This window comes from Bufo bufo, chromosome 1 (genome assembly GCF_905171765.1).
Source record: "Bufo bufo chromosome 1, aBufBuf1.1, whole genome shotgun sequence".
Taxonomy (NCBI): domain Eukaryota; kingdom Metazoa; phylum Chordata; class Amphibia; order Anura; family Bufonidae; genus Bufo; species Bufo bufo.
In genome coordinates, this window is record NC_053389.1 from 607789398 (window position 1) to 607812432 (window position 23035).

The following is a 23035-nucleotide window of genomic DNA, read 5'->3' on the forward strand; positions in this document are numbered from 1 at the left end:
TTGTTTTAGTAAGCAAACACAATAAAGACACCACATCTAATATTCAATTAAACATGAGATGCCTACCAAATATATTTTCATCAAAAAACATCTGTGCCCATCCACCACAGCAAGGTGACCTCAATATAGATTGGAACCTAACTCTATACCTATTTTTATGTTGTACATGGGCAACTAAATTCAAGAAGAGTGGAACTCGCATAACACTGTAACTGCTACAATTGTTACCTCTTTGGGTGAGCAGGCCATGATCTGTTGTGTCACTCTGTGCCAGCAACCCTTCTATGAACAGGGACAGCAGGCACAGCTATACACATCGTCTAATTAAAAACAGCCTGTGGAAAGGATGGGTCAGCAATAGCGACCAACATTGGGACAGTGACGCAACACGTCATGGCCCAGAGAGGTAACAATTGTAGCAGTCACAGTGTGTATGTGGATTTCACTCGCTTTGAATTTAGATGCCGATGTATGGCATAGAGATAAGGTATAGATTAGGTTAGGTTCCCATTCATATTGAGGCCCCCTTGCTGTGGCGGATAGGCACAGATATTTTTTGATCAAAGTATATTTGCTAAGCACATCATGTTTAATTGTATATTAGTTTATGTATAGATTATAGACAGAATGCTGCTATGCCTACTTTGCTTTAAGAATATGAGCACCTGATTATTCATTTTACCATGCCTGATGCACTGACTAATACTGTTCTTCTTTGAGAACTGCATGCAGAGAATCCACAACATTTACAGTAGCAGCAAAATGGATGATGTTCAAAAATTTCATCCACGCACTGCAAAAGTACATTTAAGGGTACATTTTACATGCTGCAGATTTTGTTGCAGAAAATTTCTTTGACCGAAAACCAGGTTGGAATCCAGAACATGGATTTCTGCAAGCCCCTTTCAGATGAATGGAAGCGATTTTCAGTCGCTGAAATTTTCTGCAAAAAAATCTGTCGCATGTGAAGGCACCCTATATCTAAAGCACATCACTTTATGTCTACACATATCTGCTGAGGATTTCACCTTTTGCGATACAGAGGATGAAATCTCTGGCAAACCTGCAGAGTCTCCACATGGAAATCCACAGGGGAATATCTGCAGCAGACTCGCTACATGTGGCCATACCCAAAAGAAATCCACAGGGGAATATCTGCAGCAGACTCGCTACATGTGGCCATACCCAAAAGATGTTTACAGGGGAATATCTGCAGCAGACTCGCTACATGTGGCCATACCCAAAAGATGTTCACAGGGGAATATCTGTAGCAAACTCGCTACATGTGGCCATACCCAAAAGAAATCCACAGGGGAATATCTGCAGCAGACTCGCTACATTTGGCCATACCCAAAAGATGTTCACAGGGGAATATCTGCAGCAGACTCTCTACATGTGGCCATACCCAAAAGATGTTCACAGGGGAATATCTGCAGCAGACCTGCTACATGTGGCCATACCCAAAAGAAATCCACAGGGGAATATCTGCAGCAGACTCGCTACATTTGGCCATACCCAAAAGATGTTCACAGGGGAATATCTGCAGCAGACTCTCTACATGTGGCCATACCCAAAAGATGTTCACAGGGGAATATCTGCAGCAGACCCGCTACATGTGGCCATACCCAAAAGAAATCCACAGGGGAATATCTGCAGCAGACTCGCTACATGTGGCCATACCCAAAAGAAATCCACAGGGGAATATCTGCAGCAGACTCGCTACATGTGGCCATACCCAAAAGAAATCCACAGGGGAATATCTGCAGCAGACTCGCTACATGTGGCCATACCCAAAATAAATCCACTGGGGAATATCTGCAGCAGACTCGCTACATGTGGCCATACCCAAAAGAAATCCACAGGGGAATATCTGCAGCAGACTCGCTACATGTGGCCATACCCAAAAGATGTTCACAAGACGGGCAATATGTCACCTTCATCATTTTCCTCTGGTTCACTGCTTGATTTAGATTGGCTGCTACAAGGAGTTTCAACAGCATTTGGAAGTTGATGTGCTGGTGGAGGGTCTTTGTCTATGGACATGCTGTCCAGCTGACTTTGCAAGCTTGGAATACTGGCTTTGACAGCAGCTCGATTAGTCTGATTTCTTTCCACATACGTGTTTCTGTTGTTGAGCAATCTAGCTATCCACGGTATGGGAATTATTTCCTCTAAAGTCTCCTGAACTCTTTCTCCAGTGTCCAGGATTGTGCAATGCAGGTCAATGTTAATAATTATGTTATTCTGAAAATAAATGATAAAAAATAAATATAATTAGCACGATAAATTTAAATGACTAAAGAAAAAAAACACATTACCAATTTTAAAATGTGTGATATTCCTCACCTTGTATTTCTGAAGGCTACAAAGCCTGAGCATATAATCCACTTCCTCTCCATCATCCTCCATGGTCAGCAGCGAATCTGCTGGGTCGAGTCTATTGTTTGAGAATTCCGCAGAATCCTAAAAGACACACAAGAAAATAGCAAGATGTATAGCAAACATCTGTAATAGAACAAGGATGACATTTCTACAGCAGCCTCAAATATGTCTTCGGGTTAAATCAAAAGTCATAAATCAGAGGAATATGATAACTTAAAGGGATATTAAATTTGCAGCAAAAAAAGGTTATTCTTGGATATACAATTTTCTAATGACGTCTCTGAATCAATTCTTCCCAGTTTACGAGATCTCTGCTTGCATTCATTGAGTAGGAACCTCAATGGTTTACCTCTAAGGCCTCATGCACACGACCGCTGTGTGTTTTGCGGTCCGCAAATAGCGGATCTGCAAAACATGGATGGCGTCCGTGTGCGTTCCTCAATTTGCGGAACGGCACAGACAGCCATTGATATAACTGCCTATTCTTGTCTGCAAAACGGACACGAATAGGACAGGTTATATTTTCTTTGGGTGGAACGGAACGGAGCAACGGATGCGGACAGAACACAGAGTGCTGTCTGCATCTTTTGCGGCCCCATTGAAGTGAATGGGTCCGCATCCAAGCTGCGGCTCGAATGCGGACCAAAACAACGGTCGTGTGCATGAGGCCAAAGAGATATAAATCTGTTGCGGTCCTACGATGGATGCAGCGAGGTAGGACTGATTACAGTTACAGTACAGTTATCAGAGCTGTGTATGTCCATCACTTGACCACATAGATTTATAACCACTGGAAGTAAAACTTGAATTCCTTCCCTCTAAATGATTGCATGAAGTCATTTAGAAAACTGCGAAGAATTGATAAAGTATATTGGAAAATCATATAAGATTTATTGTAAAAAAACAACAACTTTATTTGCTGAATATTTTCACAAGCATGCAACAGAGAATAGTTTTTTTCTCAGTGGTATTTGGGTCAGTTCCGTTGCTACCATTCATGAGACAATCGTCTATCCGATCTAGTGGATGATGCATGGCTCTAGCCACGTCGTCAGATGCCATCCATTTAATGGGCTGTCTCTTGCAGCACTTATGTGACATACTGCTTCACTCCGGACTCGTAAGAGAGGCAGCCTTTCACATCCTGTTAGCGTAGTACAAGGCATGCTGGGTGATGCAATATACCTGGTTATGATATTTATCAGTTCTCCTGTCCATTGTTGGGCAAAATAAGGCTTATTTAGGCTGGACTTCAGGCCCTGGATAACTGGGCAAGCGGTCTATTTAATAAAAAAAAAATGGATCCAGAACCATTGACTTACCCTGATTTTCATACCAGATCCGGTTTGTTCCGTTTCACAAACCAGACATAAAACTGCAGCTTGCAATGAATGGGGGCAAAACTGTTCCGGTATTGATATCCTCTGCCGGATCTCAAAACCGGAACTGAAAACGCAGGTGTGAAAGTAGTGTAAAAATATGTACGAGTAAAGAAATGCCACTCAAATAACACTTGTAAATGACTTATGAAATTCATGGGTCTTTTACAAGCAAGAGAAAAAAAATGTTGCTAATAAAACTGTGTTTGAAGGAAGTCTTGCAGTACATGAGCTGAGATGATAACTTACTGTAGGTTTGTAGAGAATAATTCTGACATCGGATAAATGAGGAGGGATCCGAGTCAGTTTTGCAAAAGTGTGGATGAGATTTGAGAACACAACTTTGAACCTCAGTTCTACTTCAACTCCACATGAGAACTTTACCACTTGTTTTGGGATTTCTGCAACATAAGGAAGAACACAGGTTAAAAGATGTATTGTAAAAGTGGTCAATGACAAAAGAAACAGGGATCTGAGTATTTCATGATAATGCACTTGTGTCACAGTTTCCCAAAAAGATGCAGAAGGACGCACTAGAGGGCGCCACCTCCCCAACTTACTAGTGCGCTGGTCCCACACAGTCCTGTTCAGATGCACACTTCCTGAGAAGCAGATCTTGTCCGTCAGAGCCCGAGACTCTTTCAGAGAGTGTCTGATTTCCATAACTTGTTTGCCAGTTACCAAAGGATCTCTGCCAATATCTTTATTGAGAAGCAAAAAAAAAACAAAGGTCAAAAAGTCAAAAACTATTTTCATTTAGATCAGATCAAGTGAAGATTATGACTCCCTGATTGACCAAATGAAGATCGTGTCCCTAACGTCAGTGCTTCTCTTTATTATGCTTCTGCTTATTATTTAGGATCATTTATTTAAATTTATTTCATTAAAGCGGTTTTCCGGGATTAAACATGGCCTGGCCATACTAACATATATCTAATATGGTTGTATTACCGTTTTACACACCAGTCATGTGACCTGGTTTTTTGTCTTGCTGACATCATGTCGATGAGTCACATGCTCCCCTCCCCTTCCCAAGCTGCACAGCCCGTCAACATGATGTCAGCATTGGGGCAGAGTCAGGGAGGGGCTGCCTCTGTGTATGTGCACGCCCCTCTCCTGTGTCCACAGCCCTGCACTGCCTTTCCCTGCCTCCATTGATGCCCCTTCACTGCATCCTCCGCCTCCATCTTCATCCTTGACATGTCCCCACTGTGTATTAGCTATCTGTAGGAAGGCTCACTGCTTCACCATTACAATCAGCTGTCTCTGTATCCTAAGGACAAAGAGACAGCTAAGAGAGACACATAGCTCAGTCGAGTGGCACCTGACAGAGAGCTAATACAAAGTGGGGACAAGTCAAGGATGAGGAGGGAGGCGGAGGATGGCAGTGAAGGGGCATCAATAGAGGCAGGGAAAGGTGGTGCAGGGCTGTAGACATAGGAGATGGGCTCCTCAATGCTGACATCACGTCAACAGGCAGTGCATCTAGGAAGGGGGGGGGGTGTTGACGTGATGTCAGCAAGACAACAAACCAGGTCACACAACTGGTTTGTAAAGTGAGGAAACGGAGCAGAATAGGTAATACAACCATAATAGATATATGTCAGTATGGCCAGGGCATGTTTAATGAAACATAAAAGTTTAAATCTGGAAAATCCCTTTAGATTTCGTAACAAAGGTCAAAAAGTCAAAAACTATTTTCATTTAGATCAGATCAAGTGAAGATTATGACTCCCTGATTGACCAAATGAAGATCGTGTCCCTAACGTCAGTGCTTCTCTTTATTATGCTTCTGCTTATTATTTAGGATCATTTATTTAAATTTATTTCATTAAAGCGGTTTTCCGGGATTAAACATGGCCTGGCCATACTAACATATATCTAATATGGTTGTATTACCGTTTTACACACCAGTCATGTGACCTGGTTTTTTGTCTTGCTGACATCATGTCGATGAGTCACATGCTCCCCTCCCCTTCCCAAGCTGCACAGCCCGTCAACATGATGTCAGCATTGGGGCAGAGTCAGGGAGGGGCTGCCTCTGTGTATGTGCACGCCCCTCTCCTGTGTCCACAGCCCTGCACTGCCTTTCCCTGCCTCCATTGATGCCCCTTCACTGCATCCTCCGCCTCCATCTTCATCCTTGACATGTCCCCACTGTGTATTAGCTATCTGTAGGAAGGCTCACTGCTTCACCATTACAATCAGCTGTCTCTGTATCCTAAGGACAAAGAGACAGCTAAGAGAGACACATAGCTCAGTCGAGTGGCACCTGACAGAGAGCTAATACAAAGTGGGGACAAGTCAAGGATGAGGAGGGAGGCGGAGGATGGCAGTGAAGGGGCATCAATAGAGGCAGGGAAAGGTGGTGCAGGGCTGTAGACATAGGAGATGGGCTCCTCAATGCTGACATCACGTCAACAGGCAGTGCATCTAGGAAGGGGGGGGGGTGTTGACGTGATGTCAGCAAGACAACAAACCAGGTCACACAACTGGTTTGTAAAGTGAGGAAACGGAGCAGAATAGGTAATACAACCATAATAGATATATGTCAGTATGGCCAGGGCATGTTTAATGAAACATAAAAGTTTAAATCTGGAAAATCCCTTTAGATTTCGTAACGAAATATAAAACAAGCCATCATTAATTATCACAAAAAATATTGGGAGGAGACATATGCTTCTTTTGTGTCAAGTGAACTTCATGTCCCAGAGGACATGATCTTCACCTGAATCACTTCATTTTAGCATGTGTACTATTGCTCAGATTCTAATGTAAAGTAAGTATACATATCCATATCATGTTTATGAGATTACATGAAAAAAGCAGGAACACATTTTTTGATTCCGGCTTTTCCTATGCATTATCTAACTTTACAGAAGAAACATAGAGGGACTTCAGCTCTGCCAATAATTATGTTCTACCTCTTCTGGTGTAAACAGAAGAAATGTCAATCTCTAAGGTTACGTCTATGCGGCAATTTTGCAGTATAGTGGGGCTCAGCGGTGTTGCAGTGTGACTTGCACCTTTGCTGTGACTGCAACACTACTGAAATATTCCAGCAGTGTTGCATTTTTTGCAATTCATGTGTCGCAGCAAACATGCAAATCGCATTGCAACCCCATTAATTCCTATGTCTGCCCTGTGATACATACACTCACCTAAAGAATTATTAGAAACACCATACTAATACGGTGTTGGACCCCCTTTTGCCTTCAGAACTGCCTTAATTCTACGTGGCATTGATTCAACAAGGTGCTGATAGCATTCTTTAGAAATGTTGGCCTATATTGATAGGATAGAATCTTGCAGTTGATGGAGATTTGAGGGATGCACATCCAGGGCACGAAGCTCCCGTTCAACCACATCCCAAAGATGCTCTATTGGGTTGAGATCTGGTGACTGTGGGGGCCATTTTAGTACAGTGAACTCATTGTCATGTTCAAGAAACCAATTTGAAATGATTCGAGCTTTGTGACATGGTGCATTATCCTGCTGAAAGTAGCCATCAGAGGATGGATACATGTTCTCATTCTGTTTACGCCAAATTTGGACTCTACCATTTGAATGTCTCAACAGAAATCAAGACTCATCAGACTAGGCAACATTTTTCCAGTCTTCAACAGTCCAATTTTGGTGAGCTTGTGCAAATTGTAGCCTCTTTTTCCTATTTGTAGTGGAGATGAGTGGTACCCGGTGGGGTCTTCTGCTGTTGTAGCCCATCCGCCTCAAGGTTGTGCGTGTTGTGGCTTCACAAATGCTTTGCTGCATACCTCGGTTGTAACGAGTGGTTATTTCAGTCAACGTTGCTCTTCTATCAGCTTGAATCAGTCGGCCCATTCTCCTCTGACCTCTAGCATCCACAAGGCATTTTTGCCCACAGGACTGCCGCATACTGGATGTTTTTCCCTTTTCACACCATTCTTTGTAAACCCTAGAAATGGTTGTGCGTGAAAATCCCAGTAACTGAGCAGATTGTGAAATACTCAGACCGGCCCGTCTGGCACCAACAACCATGCCACGCTCAAAATTGCTTAAATCACCTTTCTTTCCCATTCTGACATTCAGTTTGGAGTTCAGGAGATTGTCTTGACCAGGACCACCCCCCTAAATGCATTGAAGCAACTGCCATGTGATTGGTTGACTAGATAATTGCATTAATGAGAAATAGAACAGGTGTTCCTAATAATTCTTTAGGTGAGTGTATGTTATATGCCACATATTATATCCAAGTCTACTGCTTAGGCCCTATAAACATTAGCAATAAGCTCCTATGCTTCATCTTGTTTTGACTGCAGGCAACCAGGAGTCATTCATTTCTGTCTAAGGGCTCATGCACACGACCGTATCTATTTTGTGGTCCACAAAACACGGATCCGCAAAAAATATCGATGACGTCCATGTGCATTCCGTATTTTGCGGAAAAGAACAGCGGACCCCTAATAGAACAGTCCTATTCTTGTCCGTAATGTGGACAATAATAGGACATGTTCTATTTTTTTGCGGAACAGACATACAGAAGCGAAATGCTCATGGAGTAACTTCCGTTTTTTTTGTGGACCCAAAACGGAACAGACATGGAAAGAAAAAACGTTTGTGTGCATGAGCTCTAATGGGCTCAGCTACCTGACCTGAACTTGGATCGGTTTCTCAGATAACAAAAATTCTTCCTGCGCAGACCTCGGCCTGTTTCCTGACTATGAGTGTTACCTGATCCTTTGGTGCATTGTACCGTTGTCTCTGACCCCCAAGGGTCAGCTGCCAACTACATTCAAAATATTCCAGGATGTGGTGGCCTGGTAGGATCTCTGCAGCAAAGTCCACATACCCGTGCAGGGGTTAAGGTATTAATACCATGGGACCACTAGGACAATGCCCCTAGGTTTAGACCAAAGCCAAACCGGTTAGTTGGCACAGTGAGTCCATGCCCATTATCTGTTACACATACAGCTATGTGAACAGAAAAGTAAGAACATTATGGCTCTTGAATTAATTTAAGCAGTTAAAATCCTGGACAATCCCTTTAATGAGTTCAATGTATAGCAGTATGCAATAACCTCATAGGTTTCCTCTAGTGGTAGGCAGCCAGGACTTCTGACTAGGTCAGAAAAAGAACAAAGCTTGGCCACTATAGACAACATGGTGTTAAACATGAGCCCATTCTTGACGACTTGATGTTATTGGGGACGAGTATACGGTAAAGGTAATATTGACTATAAGATACACAATGCGATTTACCTTCAAGGACCTCATCTAGCATTTGTGTAACCTTCTGTTCTTTCAGAATGTGCTTCTTGAGATACGTCATAAAGATCCCAGAGCTGAATGCCTCATCCTGAACTTCATATGCCTCTGCATTTTCACTTCTGTAGGTGGATGGAGGAGAATTACCTACACAACTTAATTTTAATGGAGAATCTACATGAGTGACTGTAAGGCCTCATTCACATCACTGTTTCTCCTTTCCGTTCTCCGGCTCCGGTGAGCTCAACGGAGCCGGAGAACGGAAAGGAGAAACGGTGATGTGAACGAGGCCTTAACTGACTCTATATAGACACTGTACCATTCCTGAAGCACTGACCCAAGTGCAAGGCAGGTAGTTCAAACTTATACGTGGAATACAATAATGAAAGATAAAAAATAAATGAAAGAAATCAATGGTAGTGTCAAACACATATGCTAAATTTGGTACATCAAAAGGTGCGGATAATACAGGACAAGGCTAATAAAGAATAAAAAAACGTATGGAAAAGACTTAGGGCTCTTTTAGAAGAGCGAGTCCATTGTGGGAATCATGCTCTATCTTTAAGCGTGATCCCCTGTTCTGGACCCTGCTCCTCTTGCAGGAGCACACGACATTATCATGATTGATGATGCTATGTGCTTTTGTATGACTTTATTGTTACAGGATCATAGTGACATAATGCTGTCAGTATGATTCCATCGTAAAAAGGTCACGCAGAGGCACACAGCATTATAAATCATGATAATGCCGTGCGCTCCTGCAAGATGAGCAGAGTCCAGAACAGAGGATCACGCTCACATTCCCGCAATGGACTCACTCGTCTGCAAGAGCCCTTAATCTACCTGTACAAGCAGAGCTCCCACATAAAAGATTTGGACAGAATGTTCACCACTACACACCATCACGTAGATACACTGGGGGTCATTTATCATGCTGGTCTGTTTTTTAGAGTGTGATTAGACTGGTATAGTGGATTAGCCTGTAACTATTTTGCATAGCATTTATAAAGAGTCGCACAGCAGGTGATGAATTAGACGATGCGTATTTGTATTCGTCAGGGCACTGGTGGATCATGTGCAATTAGGCTACTAGTTGGTCGGCTCACGAATAAGGGTGGGTTCACACTAGCGCTATGGAGTCCGTTATGGCTTTCCGTTATAACAGGGTTATAACGGAACATAATGGAATCCATAAGACGGAAGGACGGATCCGTTTGCATTATGACGGAATGCAAAACGGACTCTTTAAAAGGCATTCCGTTTGCTCTCCGTCCTAATAGAAGTCTATGGGAATCAAAACGGATCCGTCTGGGTCCCGTTATGCAAGACGGAAAACAAAGTCCTGTCGACAGGGCTTTGTTTTCCGTCTTGCATAATGGGACCCAGACGGATCCGTTTTGATTTCCCGTAGACTTCTATTAGGACGGAGAAAAACGGAATGCCTCTCAAAGGCTTCCGTTTTGCATCCCATTATGTTCCGTTATAACCCTGTTATAACGGAAAGCCATAACAGACTATATAACGCTAGTGTGAAACAACCCTAAGGTGCAAAAGTGCAGCAAAAAAAAGTTGCATATTAGATTTAAAAAGTCGCAGCCATATGCATATGTTTGTGAAAAGGTGCATGTCTATCCGTTGATGCGACTAGTAAAACAACACAAAACAAACAGAACTACACCACACGTGGAGTGGAGAAAAATTTTTAATGTTTTTTGCGCTTAATTCATGGGTTAAAAAGGTACAGATTCATAATGTAGGCCAAAAAAAATATGCAAAAAAAAAAAAAAAACACCACTAGAATTAGTCTAAAATTGAAAATTGTCGAACGAGGCACAAATGACTCCAAAACAAGTGCACTTTCATTAGTAAATGTGCCTAAAAAAAATTTGCAAATACTATAAAAAAAATGATCCCCACTATGTGTATCATTTATCATGCTTGTCTGTTTTGCAGAGTGCGTGGAGGTCTAAAGGGGGTTTGATCTGAGGTCTTATATGGGAGGTCTAACATGGAGGTCCAATGGGGGTCTCATCTGAGATTTGATATGGGGGTCTGATGAGAGCTCTGATATGGGGGTCTGATTTGAGGTCAGATATGGAGGTCTGATCTGAGGAATTGATATGAGGGTCTGGTCTGAAAGGTAAGGGGGGGGGGGGGGTTTGTACTGGAGCACATTATAAGGGGGCATTTTTCTACTGGCACACATTATAAGGAGAATTATTACCACTGGGGGACTACTATGAGGGCATGAAAGTGCACTGTTAACACTAAGTGAGACTTTGGGGAACACTGTGGTGGGTACCCTGGCACAGCATCAGCTTAGCATAATTATTTTTGGAGGACATTATGTTTACACTATTCATGTCAGGGACATTATTTGCTGGGCACAGTTCCTTTTTTGGGCACTATGCAAAAAATTATTTTAAGGGGGCACTATCTGTGTGGTACTAGTATTTTCAGGAGGATGATCTGTTTCTGCAGTATAGTATTGGGGAGCACAGTAGCCACAGAATTGGGGTGTTGAGAAGGTGGGAGGATAATGGAAAAGTAGGAAACTAAGATGTTTGTCAAACTCTGAAAAGAGAAGAGATGATTGAAAGAAATCATCATAGTGGTCTGGTCTGAACTGAGAAGATGAGGAAAGAGAATGTCTACATCAGAGGAGACATCACTGGATGTAAGAGGCATGTGGCGCTGTATTACCCTGTATGTTTTGTAAAATTGCGTTTCAATTTTTGCTTCAGGCAGCAAAAAGGGTTGGTGCAACCCTGCAACCCAGGACTTTGTTTTCCGTCTTGCATAACAGGACCCAGACAGATCCGTTATGCTTTCCCATAGACTTCTATTAGGACAGAAAGCAAACGGAATGCCTTTTAAAGGCTTCCCTTTTGCATTCTGTCTGTGCATTCCGTTATTTTCCGTTATAACCATGTGTGGGGATTTGCTCTGGTAGACAGGCTTGCGGACGCAGTATAGATGCAACGACAACGTCTTTAACTTAAACAGTTCAGTGTTTATTCACACATAAGGATAAGCAAAACAAAAAGTCAGTTTCAAGAAAAACAGTCACCTTGAGTCTGGTGTTTGTTCACACCATGCAGCAATGCAGAAGTCCTTGGACATAGCAGAAACCACCTGCTCTCACGCCAACAAGGTAGCAGGCCTTTACCCAGGCCCAAACTCCCAGGTCCCAACACAGAGACTGACAGAGCTTCACTGTCAGAGAGAAGTAAATTACTACCACCTGACAGTGCTGCCTGTGTTTTATAGCCCAAACCAAGACCCGGCCTGGAACGTGGGGAGAAGCCACCCACCCTGCACTTTGACTTCTCCCAGTAAGAGCCGGCCCGGATCTGCTTTACAGCCATACTAAATAGCAAAGCCATGTCAGCCAGCACTAGCTGCCTCTGACACATGAAATTACCGGCTCTTACCTCACCGAGGACAGGAATCTCAGTGACACATACCTTCCGTCAATAACGGACCCTTGCGCCTTGCTACACCATGTTATAACGGAAAGCCATAACGGAATCCCTAACGCTAGTGTGAACCCACCCTTAGACTGTTTTTACTACTACCGTATATCAGGTGCAAAATAAGGCACACCTACATAAATTATTTGGAAAATAGGCGCAAAAGTTTTAAAACTTCTGAATTACTCAAAATAGGTGCAAGAACTCCAAAACAGGCACAAAATCAGTTTGTAAATGAGACTGAAAAACTAAGACAGTGGAAACAGGCTTTTCACTCATAAAAACTGGTGCAGACACTATAGTAAATGTGCCCCCCTGTCTAAATTGATGTGATCTCTGGGATCAGTAAGTTTTATTAATCCTGGTAATACTGAGGACTTGAAGAAAACAAGTTCGATTGTTCTCAGAGGAGGAATCATTATAATAGGCTATGAGTCAGAGTTTTATTACCTCTCCTGGTTGACACAGTAAAATTCACTGAAGTGGCTGAAGAGTAGTAGAGCTTTTATACACTGAACACCATTGTCATTTGTTTCTGATTGAGCAACAAACAGGAAATCAGTCATCTGAAAGGTTCTAGAAACACTTACCACAAGTGCTCAGACAACATGCACTAAGCAGAAACAAATGTACTAAATCTACTCAGCTTAACCCTGTCACCAGAAATACCTAAATTAAACTAGCTGACATTAGCGATGTGCTAATGTCAGCTGAACCTAACTAGCCTATTCCTGGTTTTATCCATGCCCCCATTTCTCCATAAATGTAACTTTTATAATATGCAAAGTAGCCACTAGGGGGGTGGGGGCGTTGCTCCTGCTCCTAGAGGCTCCGTTCTCCCACCTCTGTCACCTCCCTCCAAGTCTTGATTGACAGGGCCAGGCAGCGTTCGCATCCTCCTGCTGGCCCTGAGCGCATGTTAAATCTCGCGCCTGTGCCGTTCAGGATTCGGCGCAGGCATAGTGAAGGAAGCACGCTCACTGGCTGCCGACCTCCTTACTGCGCCTGCGCTGAATACTGCACGGCTCAGGCGCGAGATTTAACATGCGCTCAGGGCCGGCAGGAGGATGCGAACGTTACCTGGCCCTGTCAATCAAGACTTGGAGGGAGGTGACAGAGGTGGGAGAACGGAGCCTCTAGGAGCAGGAGCAATGCCCCCCCCCCCCCCTAGTGGCTACTTTGCATATTATAAAAGTTACATTTATGGAGAAATGGGGGCATGGATAAAACCAGGAATAGGCTAGTTAGGTTCAGCTGACATTAGCACATCGCTAATGTCAGCCAGTTTAATTTAGGTATTTCTGGTGATAGAAACCCTTTAAGTGCAATGAGAGTAGATCATGAAAGTAGAGCATTAAAGCACAACTTTCAGAAGTCAGACCATTCAGTTACTACCGTTTAGTGTATGCTGTCCATCCAGGATTAGAAAAACATGGCTGTCTTCTTCCAAAAACAGCACCAAAACTGTCTGTAGGTTGTGTCTGGTATTGCAGCTAATCCCTATTTACTTCCATGGAGTTGAGATGCAATACCAAACACAACCTTTGGACAGGTGTGGAGCTGTTTTTGGAAGAAGTTTTTATAATCCTGGACAACCCCTTTAAGGATTCTTGGAGCTGTGGCACTGCATCTTGTAATTCTTTCCCTTAGACCAGTGGTGATGAACACATAGCACGGGTGCAAGAGGAGGCACTCAGTGCCCTCTCTGTGGGCATCCACACCCTGGAAAAAGTCTATGGTGTACCAATATGCCTTTTAGACTGTTCCTGACATTCATCAGCGCAGGACGCACTATGAACGGCCCAAGCAATGCATTGAATGCAGGCAGGCTATTATGGCTAAATGATAAAGTACATGGAAGATATACTATATTGGACTGTAGTATTCAGTTTAAATTGGCGTGTTGGCACTTTGCGATAAATAAGTGGGTTTTGGGATGCAGTTTGGGCGCTGGGTCTCTAAAAGGTTCGCCATCACTGCCTTAGGGCATAAATTGAGTGTGCTTGGGATTTTCTTTTGTTTATTTATTTATTTTAGCATATGCAATCCAATCTGCAAGCAGCATGTTATAGAGCAGGAGGAGCTGAGCAGATTGATGTATAGTTTTGTGTCAAAAGATTCAGTATAAGGCCTCATGCACACAACTATGTCCGTTTTGTGGTCCGCAAATTTCGGATCTGCAAAAGACAGATGCCGGCCGTGTGCGGATCGTCCAGCCCTCAATAGAGCAGTCCTATCCTTGTCCGTGATACGGACAAGCATAGGACATGTTCTATTTTTTTGGGGGTGGGGGGGCCGCGGAATGGACGTGTGGATGCAGAAAGTGTATGGGTTCTCATCTAACCCGCAAAAAATGGATCCGCAAAAAATACGGATGACATCTATGTGGATTCCGTATTTTGCAGAAACGAACAGCTGGCCCCTAATAGAACAGTGCTATCTTTGTCCGTAATGCAGATAATAATAGGACTATTTTTTTGCGGAACAGAAATACAGACATACGGAAACGGAATGCACATGGAGTAACTTCCATTTTTTTTCCGGACCCTTTGAAATGAATGCTTCCGCATACGGTCCGCAAAAAAACTAAACTGAACGGACACGGAAAGAAAATACGTTTGTGTGCATGAGCCCTTATCCGTATGCTGATCCTGCGGCCAGGCCGCACTGTGTATGAGCACCCTTATTGAATCTTTACCTGAATTTTTATTAATGGAATATTGTGTACTCCCCTCTTGTCTTGAGTATATGCTTTATAGGCTATTTATTTTCTCTATATTATTCAGTGTTGGGTAATATGCGAACACTTGATAATACATTCATTGAATATGGAATTATTTTACCACCATTAATGTTTTTTTCATACAATCTCACCATCTACATATTCACAATATATTAAAGGGGCTGTTCAGGATTAGAAAAACATGGCTGCTTTCTTAAAAAAATAAAAATAAATCACCATTCCTGTCCACAGGTTGGGTGCAGTATTGCAGCTCTGCCTCATTGACCCCAGTGGAGATGAGCTGCAATACCAAACACTAAACATTGATAGAGGTGGTGCTGTTTTTTGGAAAAATGAGTCATGTTTCTCTAATCCTGAACAACCCCTTTAACTGAGTCACCCAAGTCATAAAGTGTAGTTGAACTAGTCTGACTTACGTGGCATAACCATAGACTGTGTTGCCCCATGGTTTGAGTGGAATCACTTTGGATAAAGCACAATCTGAGTTGTACCTAAACAACATTTGAAAAATAAGAAATTTAATAAATAATAATAGTAATGATACAATTATTTAAATGGTCACCGATGTTTCAACTAACTTTTGCATAAATCAATAGTACAAGGTATAAGAAACTTTGTAATATATATTATCATAGAAAATGCTTCTTTTTTCCCCTACTGTCCTTTTTAAGGCTACATGCACACAACCGTTGTGTGTATTGCGGTCCGCAAATCGCGGATCCGCAAAACACGGATGGCGTCCCTGTATGGTCCCATCAGAATTGGCTTATGATTTGGTATGATTATGATTTGGCTTTAGCAATACTGATGGATTACTGACCAAATGCTGACTGAGTGAAGGCGGATGCTCAACAGACAGGATCCTTTTTTGGGGGGTTTATTGTTCTGACGGATCAGAGGAAGGGAAAACTAATCAGTGACATCAACACAACTTTACTGCTGACACCCTCTCCACTCTGTCAGAGGGGCGTTTAATAGAACAGGTTCTGTAGACATCTATGTGGAATCAGCTGACGACGGTGTAAAAGGAGTGAGCTCTTTCACGCTACAGTAGGATCTTGGTCCTCTCCATTGTAGTAACATGACTTTGTTTTTCAGAGCAGCTTTCAGTGCTGACAGAAGGGGAATAAGGGGCAGTAAGAACATAAACTAATGGTGATCTGGATTCGTAATTCGAATATTCGCACCAAACACTAGTGGGAATCCTCTTTAATGCTTTTGATGTATGTTTAATGAAGTTAATAAATATCTGTATATAGATCTAATAACTTGAGCTATCTAGACTAACTTTGACCTATAGTACTATATGGGAAGTTTCACGCCAATGATAAGAGATGGACACCCAGTTTGTGGAACTCCTCTAAGTTCCACAAACTCCTGTGTTAAACTTCAAGTTATATTAATTAAGAAATGTGGGTCACAGGGCTGTAAACACGTACCAGGAATCTTGACGCTGTCTGACTTACTGGTGAGCAGTGAAGTTGTTGTCCTACATGACTTTATGACTCCAACTGCATATTTGATTTCTAAGACTAACTGTAGTTGTTACATACGGCATATAGAAAAGGTCATCTCTGGTTAGCAGATTACATTGGACACCATACCACTTCCTACAGGTGTCCAGGAGAACCACGTTCAAGGCTGTCTTTCGATCTTGCATCTGCTGTAATATTCTCTGTACACTGATGCAGTTTTCAGGTCTGTAGGGCTGAGGAGCATCAATGGGTACCATATAGTTTCTCCCTGAGCACTCATATCCATGGCCAGCGTAATAAAAGAGTCCTGCAAGTGGAAAGGAGCAGAGCCAGACTGGTTATGTAGCGTACAATAGTGATGAGCGGGAGGTGCCATATTCGATTTCGACGAAATTAGCGAATATTCGCTAGAATATTCGTCTCATATTCGTCGAAATCGAATATTCGTCATTATTCTAGTTATCGCGATTAATATGCAATTTAAATAATCGCGTATTGCGATTTTAACTTAAGGCAACTTTCATATTGGTTTGATATCTAGAATTAGCGAAGATGACGAATATGACGAATGTATTCGTCATATTCCTCAAAACAAAGATAACGAAATATTCTCCATCTTCGTTTTAGCTCCATATTCGTCAACTTCGCTAATTCTAGCAATCAAATAGGAAAGTTGACTATAGAGACAACTGTGTTAATTTCGATATGCGATTATATTACTTAGCTTTTTTTTTAATAAATAGAATAATTATAATAATTATCAAGTATTATAATTATTCTATTTATTTTTAAAAAAAGCAAAGTAATATAATCGCATAGCGAATTAAACACAGCTGTTGAATTAGCGAAGTTGACGAATATGGAGCTAAAACGAAGATGGAGAATATTTCGTTATCTTCGTTTTGAGGAATATGACGAATACATTCGTCATATTCGTAATCTTCGCCAATTCTACCAAGCCAACCATAGTAAACCAGGTCTAAGTTGAAATCGCAATGCGATTACTTCAAGTTATATTAATCGCATTGCGATTTCAACTTAGCACTGCTATATTCCATATTTAGCCTAGAATTAACGAAGTTAACGAATATGGAATATAGCAGTGCTAAGTTGAAATCGCAATGCGATTTAATATAACTTGAAGTAATCACATTGCGATTTCAACTTAGCACTGCTTTATTCCATATTCGTTAACTTCGTTAATTCTAGCAAGCTGACCCATTAGAAACCCAGCTCTAAGTTTAAATCGCAATGCGATTACTTCAAGTTATATCAATCGCATTGAGATTTCAACTTAATTCTCACATCCGACAGTACATTCTAGTATGGAGGCGTTCCCATGGTGATGGGGATGCTCCATGAGCACGGAAGTCGGCAGAAGCGGCAACGGGCACTGACTGGAACAGCCAGGAAGCCAGGAATCCTCAGAACAGGTAAGAACTACTTTTGGGAAGTGGGAAAGAAAAAAAATATAACAAAAAAATAAAAAAATAAAAATTATATTCGTATTTATAGCGCTATATTCGAAATATTTGCGAATTAGCGAAGTGCCGATATTCGCAAAAAAAATTGCTATTCGAATATTCGCGCTCAACACTAGCGTACAACTGTCACCATAATATACAATACTATACATACTAACTATACGTACAGAATATTTTGCTGCAAGAATACGAGCAAAACATTTCCGTTGCCCATATAATCATAGTCCAAAACAAAACCTGACACTCTCATTAATGGATGTAACTAAGCAAGTAGCATACAAAAAACAAGAAGGGATCCCATATCAAAATCGGGCGCCCTGCCAGTGCTGGTTTGTGACCCAGTGTCCTGGGATAGGAGAACTGATTGCTTGTTGCCTCATCCCCCTGTCTTGCCAATCTTCCAACCCCAAAGGTGCCATGATCTTCTAGCTGGTTTCTAACTAACCATTCCCATAGGAAAGGGGTAGAATTAGCCTGAGCTGTCAATAAGACAAATATCGTAAAACATCTACAAGAAAGGAACATAGATCCTGCTGTTAATTCTATGCTGAGCAGCCTTTCCTCACCTTCACTACAAGGTCACTGAGGACTGGCAGTAGCTAATTCTGTGTATTATTAGCCAATGATGCAAACGTTCCTGGAAGGGAGATACTTACCCACACCAGCAGCACGACAGAAGCTAGGAGAGGTCAGGACAGAGTTTAAGTGGTTTTCTATCTATAACTAGTATGATGCAAGAGAACTCCAATTTGTGCTAACAATATAATGTTTCACAGGAAAATGGTCTATATTTTTGATAAGCTATAAATACAAACTCACCATAAACACCTTTCTCCAGAAGCTGCAGAAACTGTCTGATGGATAGCACCATTTCTTCTTGTGTCAGGTCTACGAGCGATATTACACAGAAGCCTAGTCTTCTGAGAAGGACAGACAGCTCAAACACATCCACCATAGGGGCGAGCAGATTGGCGTGATTTAGGTAACCATTGTTCCCGATTAATAGTGCCACCTTTCCAGTCGCTGTAAGATCACAAACAATCCATATGAGAACTAAGATTCGTTGCTATATTGTTCGATTATTTAGGTTGTTAGACTGTTAGATTATTTAGATAAATGTAGTCCATTCCTTTAGGGCTAGAGTGGACCTTTTAATCTCAACAACACTTGAAGCTCTTTACTGATGATTCAATAGGTTATGAAATAACTCATTCATAAGAATATCAAAGAATAAGCGCTAGAATAACTCACCAAAGTACCTATGTCTAGGAGTTAGTCCTGTAAAGACAAAATAGCAATATTTAAAGAGACACGTCCATTAGAAAGGGGTATTTGTTTAAAAACTCAAGGGTTTATTTAGAACTGCCATTTTTTTTCTTTTTCATTTCAGCAGTGCTATGCCATTGAAAATGAAATATAAACTCTTGTCCTTCTGTAGCAGTCAGCACAGAGAGCTAAAAGTCCTATAAAAAGAGGAATCGCATTGTAATTCACTGCTGCCTTGAGGGAATGGTTTTATCTGTTAGTATAATAGTGGATTAGTAGAATTTGGAAAACAGAAGAGCATTGAAATCGCCAGTGTAATGTGTGAGTCACAATGAATTGAGTCTCCCATCCGACTTCCCACTGTGGCTGCAGTGAATGTAGACTGAGAAAGTAAGGCGAGGATATTTGCTGAGCTAAAGAGGAAGTTAAAAGCCAGAACAGTGAGTCACTTAAAAAAAAATTAGACCCAGAAAAATATCCACCTGTTTTAGTAACAAAAAAAACCTATAGAATATTCACATAGGCTGTCAATATGTCATTAATAAAATTCATCATAGTGTCCCTCTAACTGCATGAAAATCAAGAGCTCCTTAGCTGAAAAACACACTGGTGGTTGTCACATAGTGTATAATACTAGAGTAACTTTTGGTAAAGAGTTTGTCCAGAATTATGTAAATGATGCTTAAAGAAACTGATAGATCAGCAATAAAGCACTTGGTAATACAAGTTACTGCACAGCTATTTACCTGATCTACTTTACAGTGCTCAATACTGGTAATAATGCAGAATTAAGCAGCACTACCGTTAGGTCCAAATTGGATAGTCCATGAAGTGGCAGTGCCAGCAGTGTTAGGCCTTAGCCCAGAGGGCCCCTGATAATCAAGGATTTGGAAGAAATACTCCAGCACTCGATGTCTTCAATGCAATTCCTAATTAATTCACCAAGAATGCAACGTTTCGACTACAATTAGTCTTTCTCAAGCAGAGTCACTCTGCTTGAGAAAGACTCATTGTACGTAGTTGAAATGTTGCATTCTTGGTGAATAAATTAGGAATTGCATTGAAAACATTGAGTGCTACAGTATTTCTCCCAAATCCTTTACAGCGCTCAGCTGTCTCCAGCAATACTATAGAGAATGAGTGCAGCGAAAGCGTGCACACTCAACTGTCGCTTCATTCATTTGGGGGGATGCGGGCCACCCATTCTCGTGATTGGTGGGTTTCCCAGCAGTGAGACCCTCACCAATTATATGCTTATCTCCTATCCTGTGAATAGAGGCTAACTTTAGATTGTGATACAAACCTTTAAGGAGTCAAACGTCCGGGATTAGAGGTCCCTCTGATCCCAGGTCTTACAGTGGAGTGCAGCTATCGATGACAGCTAGCCTCCCACTGTTATTCACATGCGCACTACTGCATTGCCCACACAATCACCTTGATGTAACTCTACGTTATAGAACCTTTAGGAAAGCAAACAATGGCATACAGCTAAGTCATGGTGAGCCAAGTGTCACGGCTGAGGATGGGGGAAACCCTCAGCCGTGAGGTGCCAGGTGTTGAAGTAGCTACTCGGCCATGAAGCCACAGGACAGGGAGCAGGTCACCTCCTACAGCGTCCCTACCCTGACCCTAACTCCTAACCTGCATGGGCCGACCTTTAAGGTAGGAGGGCCCATGCGCCGGAACCTCGGAGCCCTGTCTTACCCTCCGCAGATCCCTGAGCTAGGAGCTGGGTAAGGCAACCTACTCCTCCTTGACACGGAGGAGCAGGAGCCTCAATGGCCAAGCTGTTGGGAAAAGGGGAACAGAAACAGCAATACGGAAATGGCAGGTGAACAGACATTCACCAACCTGCCACAGCCCTGCTGACTGGATCCCTAAACAGACAGGGATCCAGAACCGTTATGCTGCACAAACACATATGAAAATCCCAACAGACAAACTTGCTACAACACACACATAAAGACATAGGCAAACATAAAACTATACTATGAACTGTAAACTCAAACTCAAACTCAAACTTAAACTATGACCACAGTGGTGGCTCTCACTGGCGGATGGACAAACACAGGCGGCTGCTATCAGCAAGCATGCTGAAGCAACCTACTGAGCTCTGCAAGAGAGAGGGTCTTTATAGGCCCAAGTGGCCACACCCAAGGATTGGACACACCCAGTGACATCACACACACACTGGGAAGGAAGTTAACCCTTCCAGTAACACAGAAGGGAAAACAAACATACATAAAGGGAAAGTGCACACAAAACATAATACACAGTGCACACAACACACACACTTAACAATAGGGTTGCTAGGTGTGACCGCATGCCAGGGCAGCAAGCTACCTAGCGACGCTCAGGCTGCTCTGCTGCTAAAAACAACACTGGTTGTCCGCGGCAACCACAAGTGAGGCCACAGACAAGCGGCCCTCACCCGTGGTTGAATGCCCATACAAAACCGCAGACAACCGCATGCGGTAAAGGAGTCACGGTCATGGGCATGGCCGTGACACCAAGAGGTTAAAGGGGTTGTCCCATGAAATATATTGTACACTTTTCAAACCAGCACCTGGATCTGAATACTTTTGTAATTGCATGTAATTAAAATTTAGCGCCACCTGCTGTTTATTTTCCTTGTTTCTTTGACCTGCTTACTGAGAAGGCCACACATGCTCAGTTTCATCCTTCAGCTGCCTCCTGAGCTGTGATAGGGAGAGCATGGACACGCCTCCTGAGCTGTGATAGGGAGGGCATAGACACGCCCCCTGAGCTGCAGCAGAGAAGACACTCCCCTTTAGCTGTCAGCTTGATATAAATCTAGCAGAGCAATGAATGGGGAGATCTCTGGATCCATGTGAGGTACAGGGCTGGTTATAGCTTTGTTAGAAAGAGATTGTCATGTACCATATGATGTCTGATTTTAATTTTTTACATTAGTCATGGGATAACCTATTTAAGCTTTTAAAGCTTGAAAGCCTATATACTTTTTATGAGAATAACTTTAAAAAATCACGCATATCCAGTACCTGGACATACTGAAGGCTGTGGAGATGCTTGCAAAATGATGTCATCTTCTGTAATGCAGAAAGGGGTACTGTGAAAAACCTACAAGACTTATTGTATACTACGATCAAAGTAATTGGTTATTTACCTATTGTGAGTTCAGCTGGTTCACTCCACATTTCTCCATGGACATTTGACACATGGCATAGATAGCTTCCACTATCCTTTTGTCTCACTGATTTGATCTAGGATGAGGTATACATATTATTGCTATGCTTTGACTCTTGGTAACCATATATATGTGGATATTTTGTCCCATAAAATCCATATTTAGGCTTTTCCTGCAGACTCTGTAACAGAAGCCTTTCTGTGCAGTCTAGACCATCCTCTATAATAGCAGATTGTCTGATAGTCTGTATCATCCCATATAATAGTAGTCTTGCTGTGTCGTCTCAACCTACTGTAACAGTAGTTTGGCTGTGGAGTCTAAAAGAGTAGTCTGAACCACATTCTATAACAGTAGCTTGACTATATAGCCTGGACCATCCACTAGAACAGTAATTTGGCTGTGTAGTCTCGACCTCCTCCT

The 23035-nt window shown here is 42.2% G+C and overlaps 1 protein-coding gene across 3 annotated transcripts in view; it reads right to left on the minus strand.

Moving 5' to 3' along the window:
• Positions 1-566: 566 nt before the first annotated feature.
• Positions 567-23035, minus strand: part of LOC120985602 (mucosa-associated lymphoid tissue lymphoma translocation protein 1-like) — a 79962-nt gene continuing 57493 nt past the window's right edge. For 2 of the 3 annotated variants that reach the window (XM_040413627.1, XM_040413628.1), the window contains exons 6-16: positions 22595-22691; positions 22470-22517; positions 19432-19458; positions 19000-19203; positions 16775-17003; positions 15638-15712; positions 9000-9127; positions 4322-4462; positions 4011-4162; positions 2347-2463; positions 567-2244 (exon numbers count right to left, since the gene is read on the minus strand). In XM_040413627.1, the coding sequence (XP_040269561.1) occupies positions 1912-2244; positions 2347-2463; positions 4011-4162; positions 4322-4462; positions 9000-9127; positions 15638-15712; positions 16775-17003; positions 19000-19203; positions 19432-19458; positions 22470-22517; positions 22595-22691 (1551 nt within the window). In that variant the 3' untranslated portion in view covers positions 567-1911. The remainder of the gene's footprint in view (positions 2245-2346; positions 2464-4010; positions 4163-4321; positions 4463-8999; positions 9128-15637; positions 15713-16774; positions 17004-18999; positions 19204-19431; positions 19459-22469; positions 22518-22594; positions 22692-23035) is intronic. The other variant, XM_040413629.1, reaches the window with a different exon arrangement.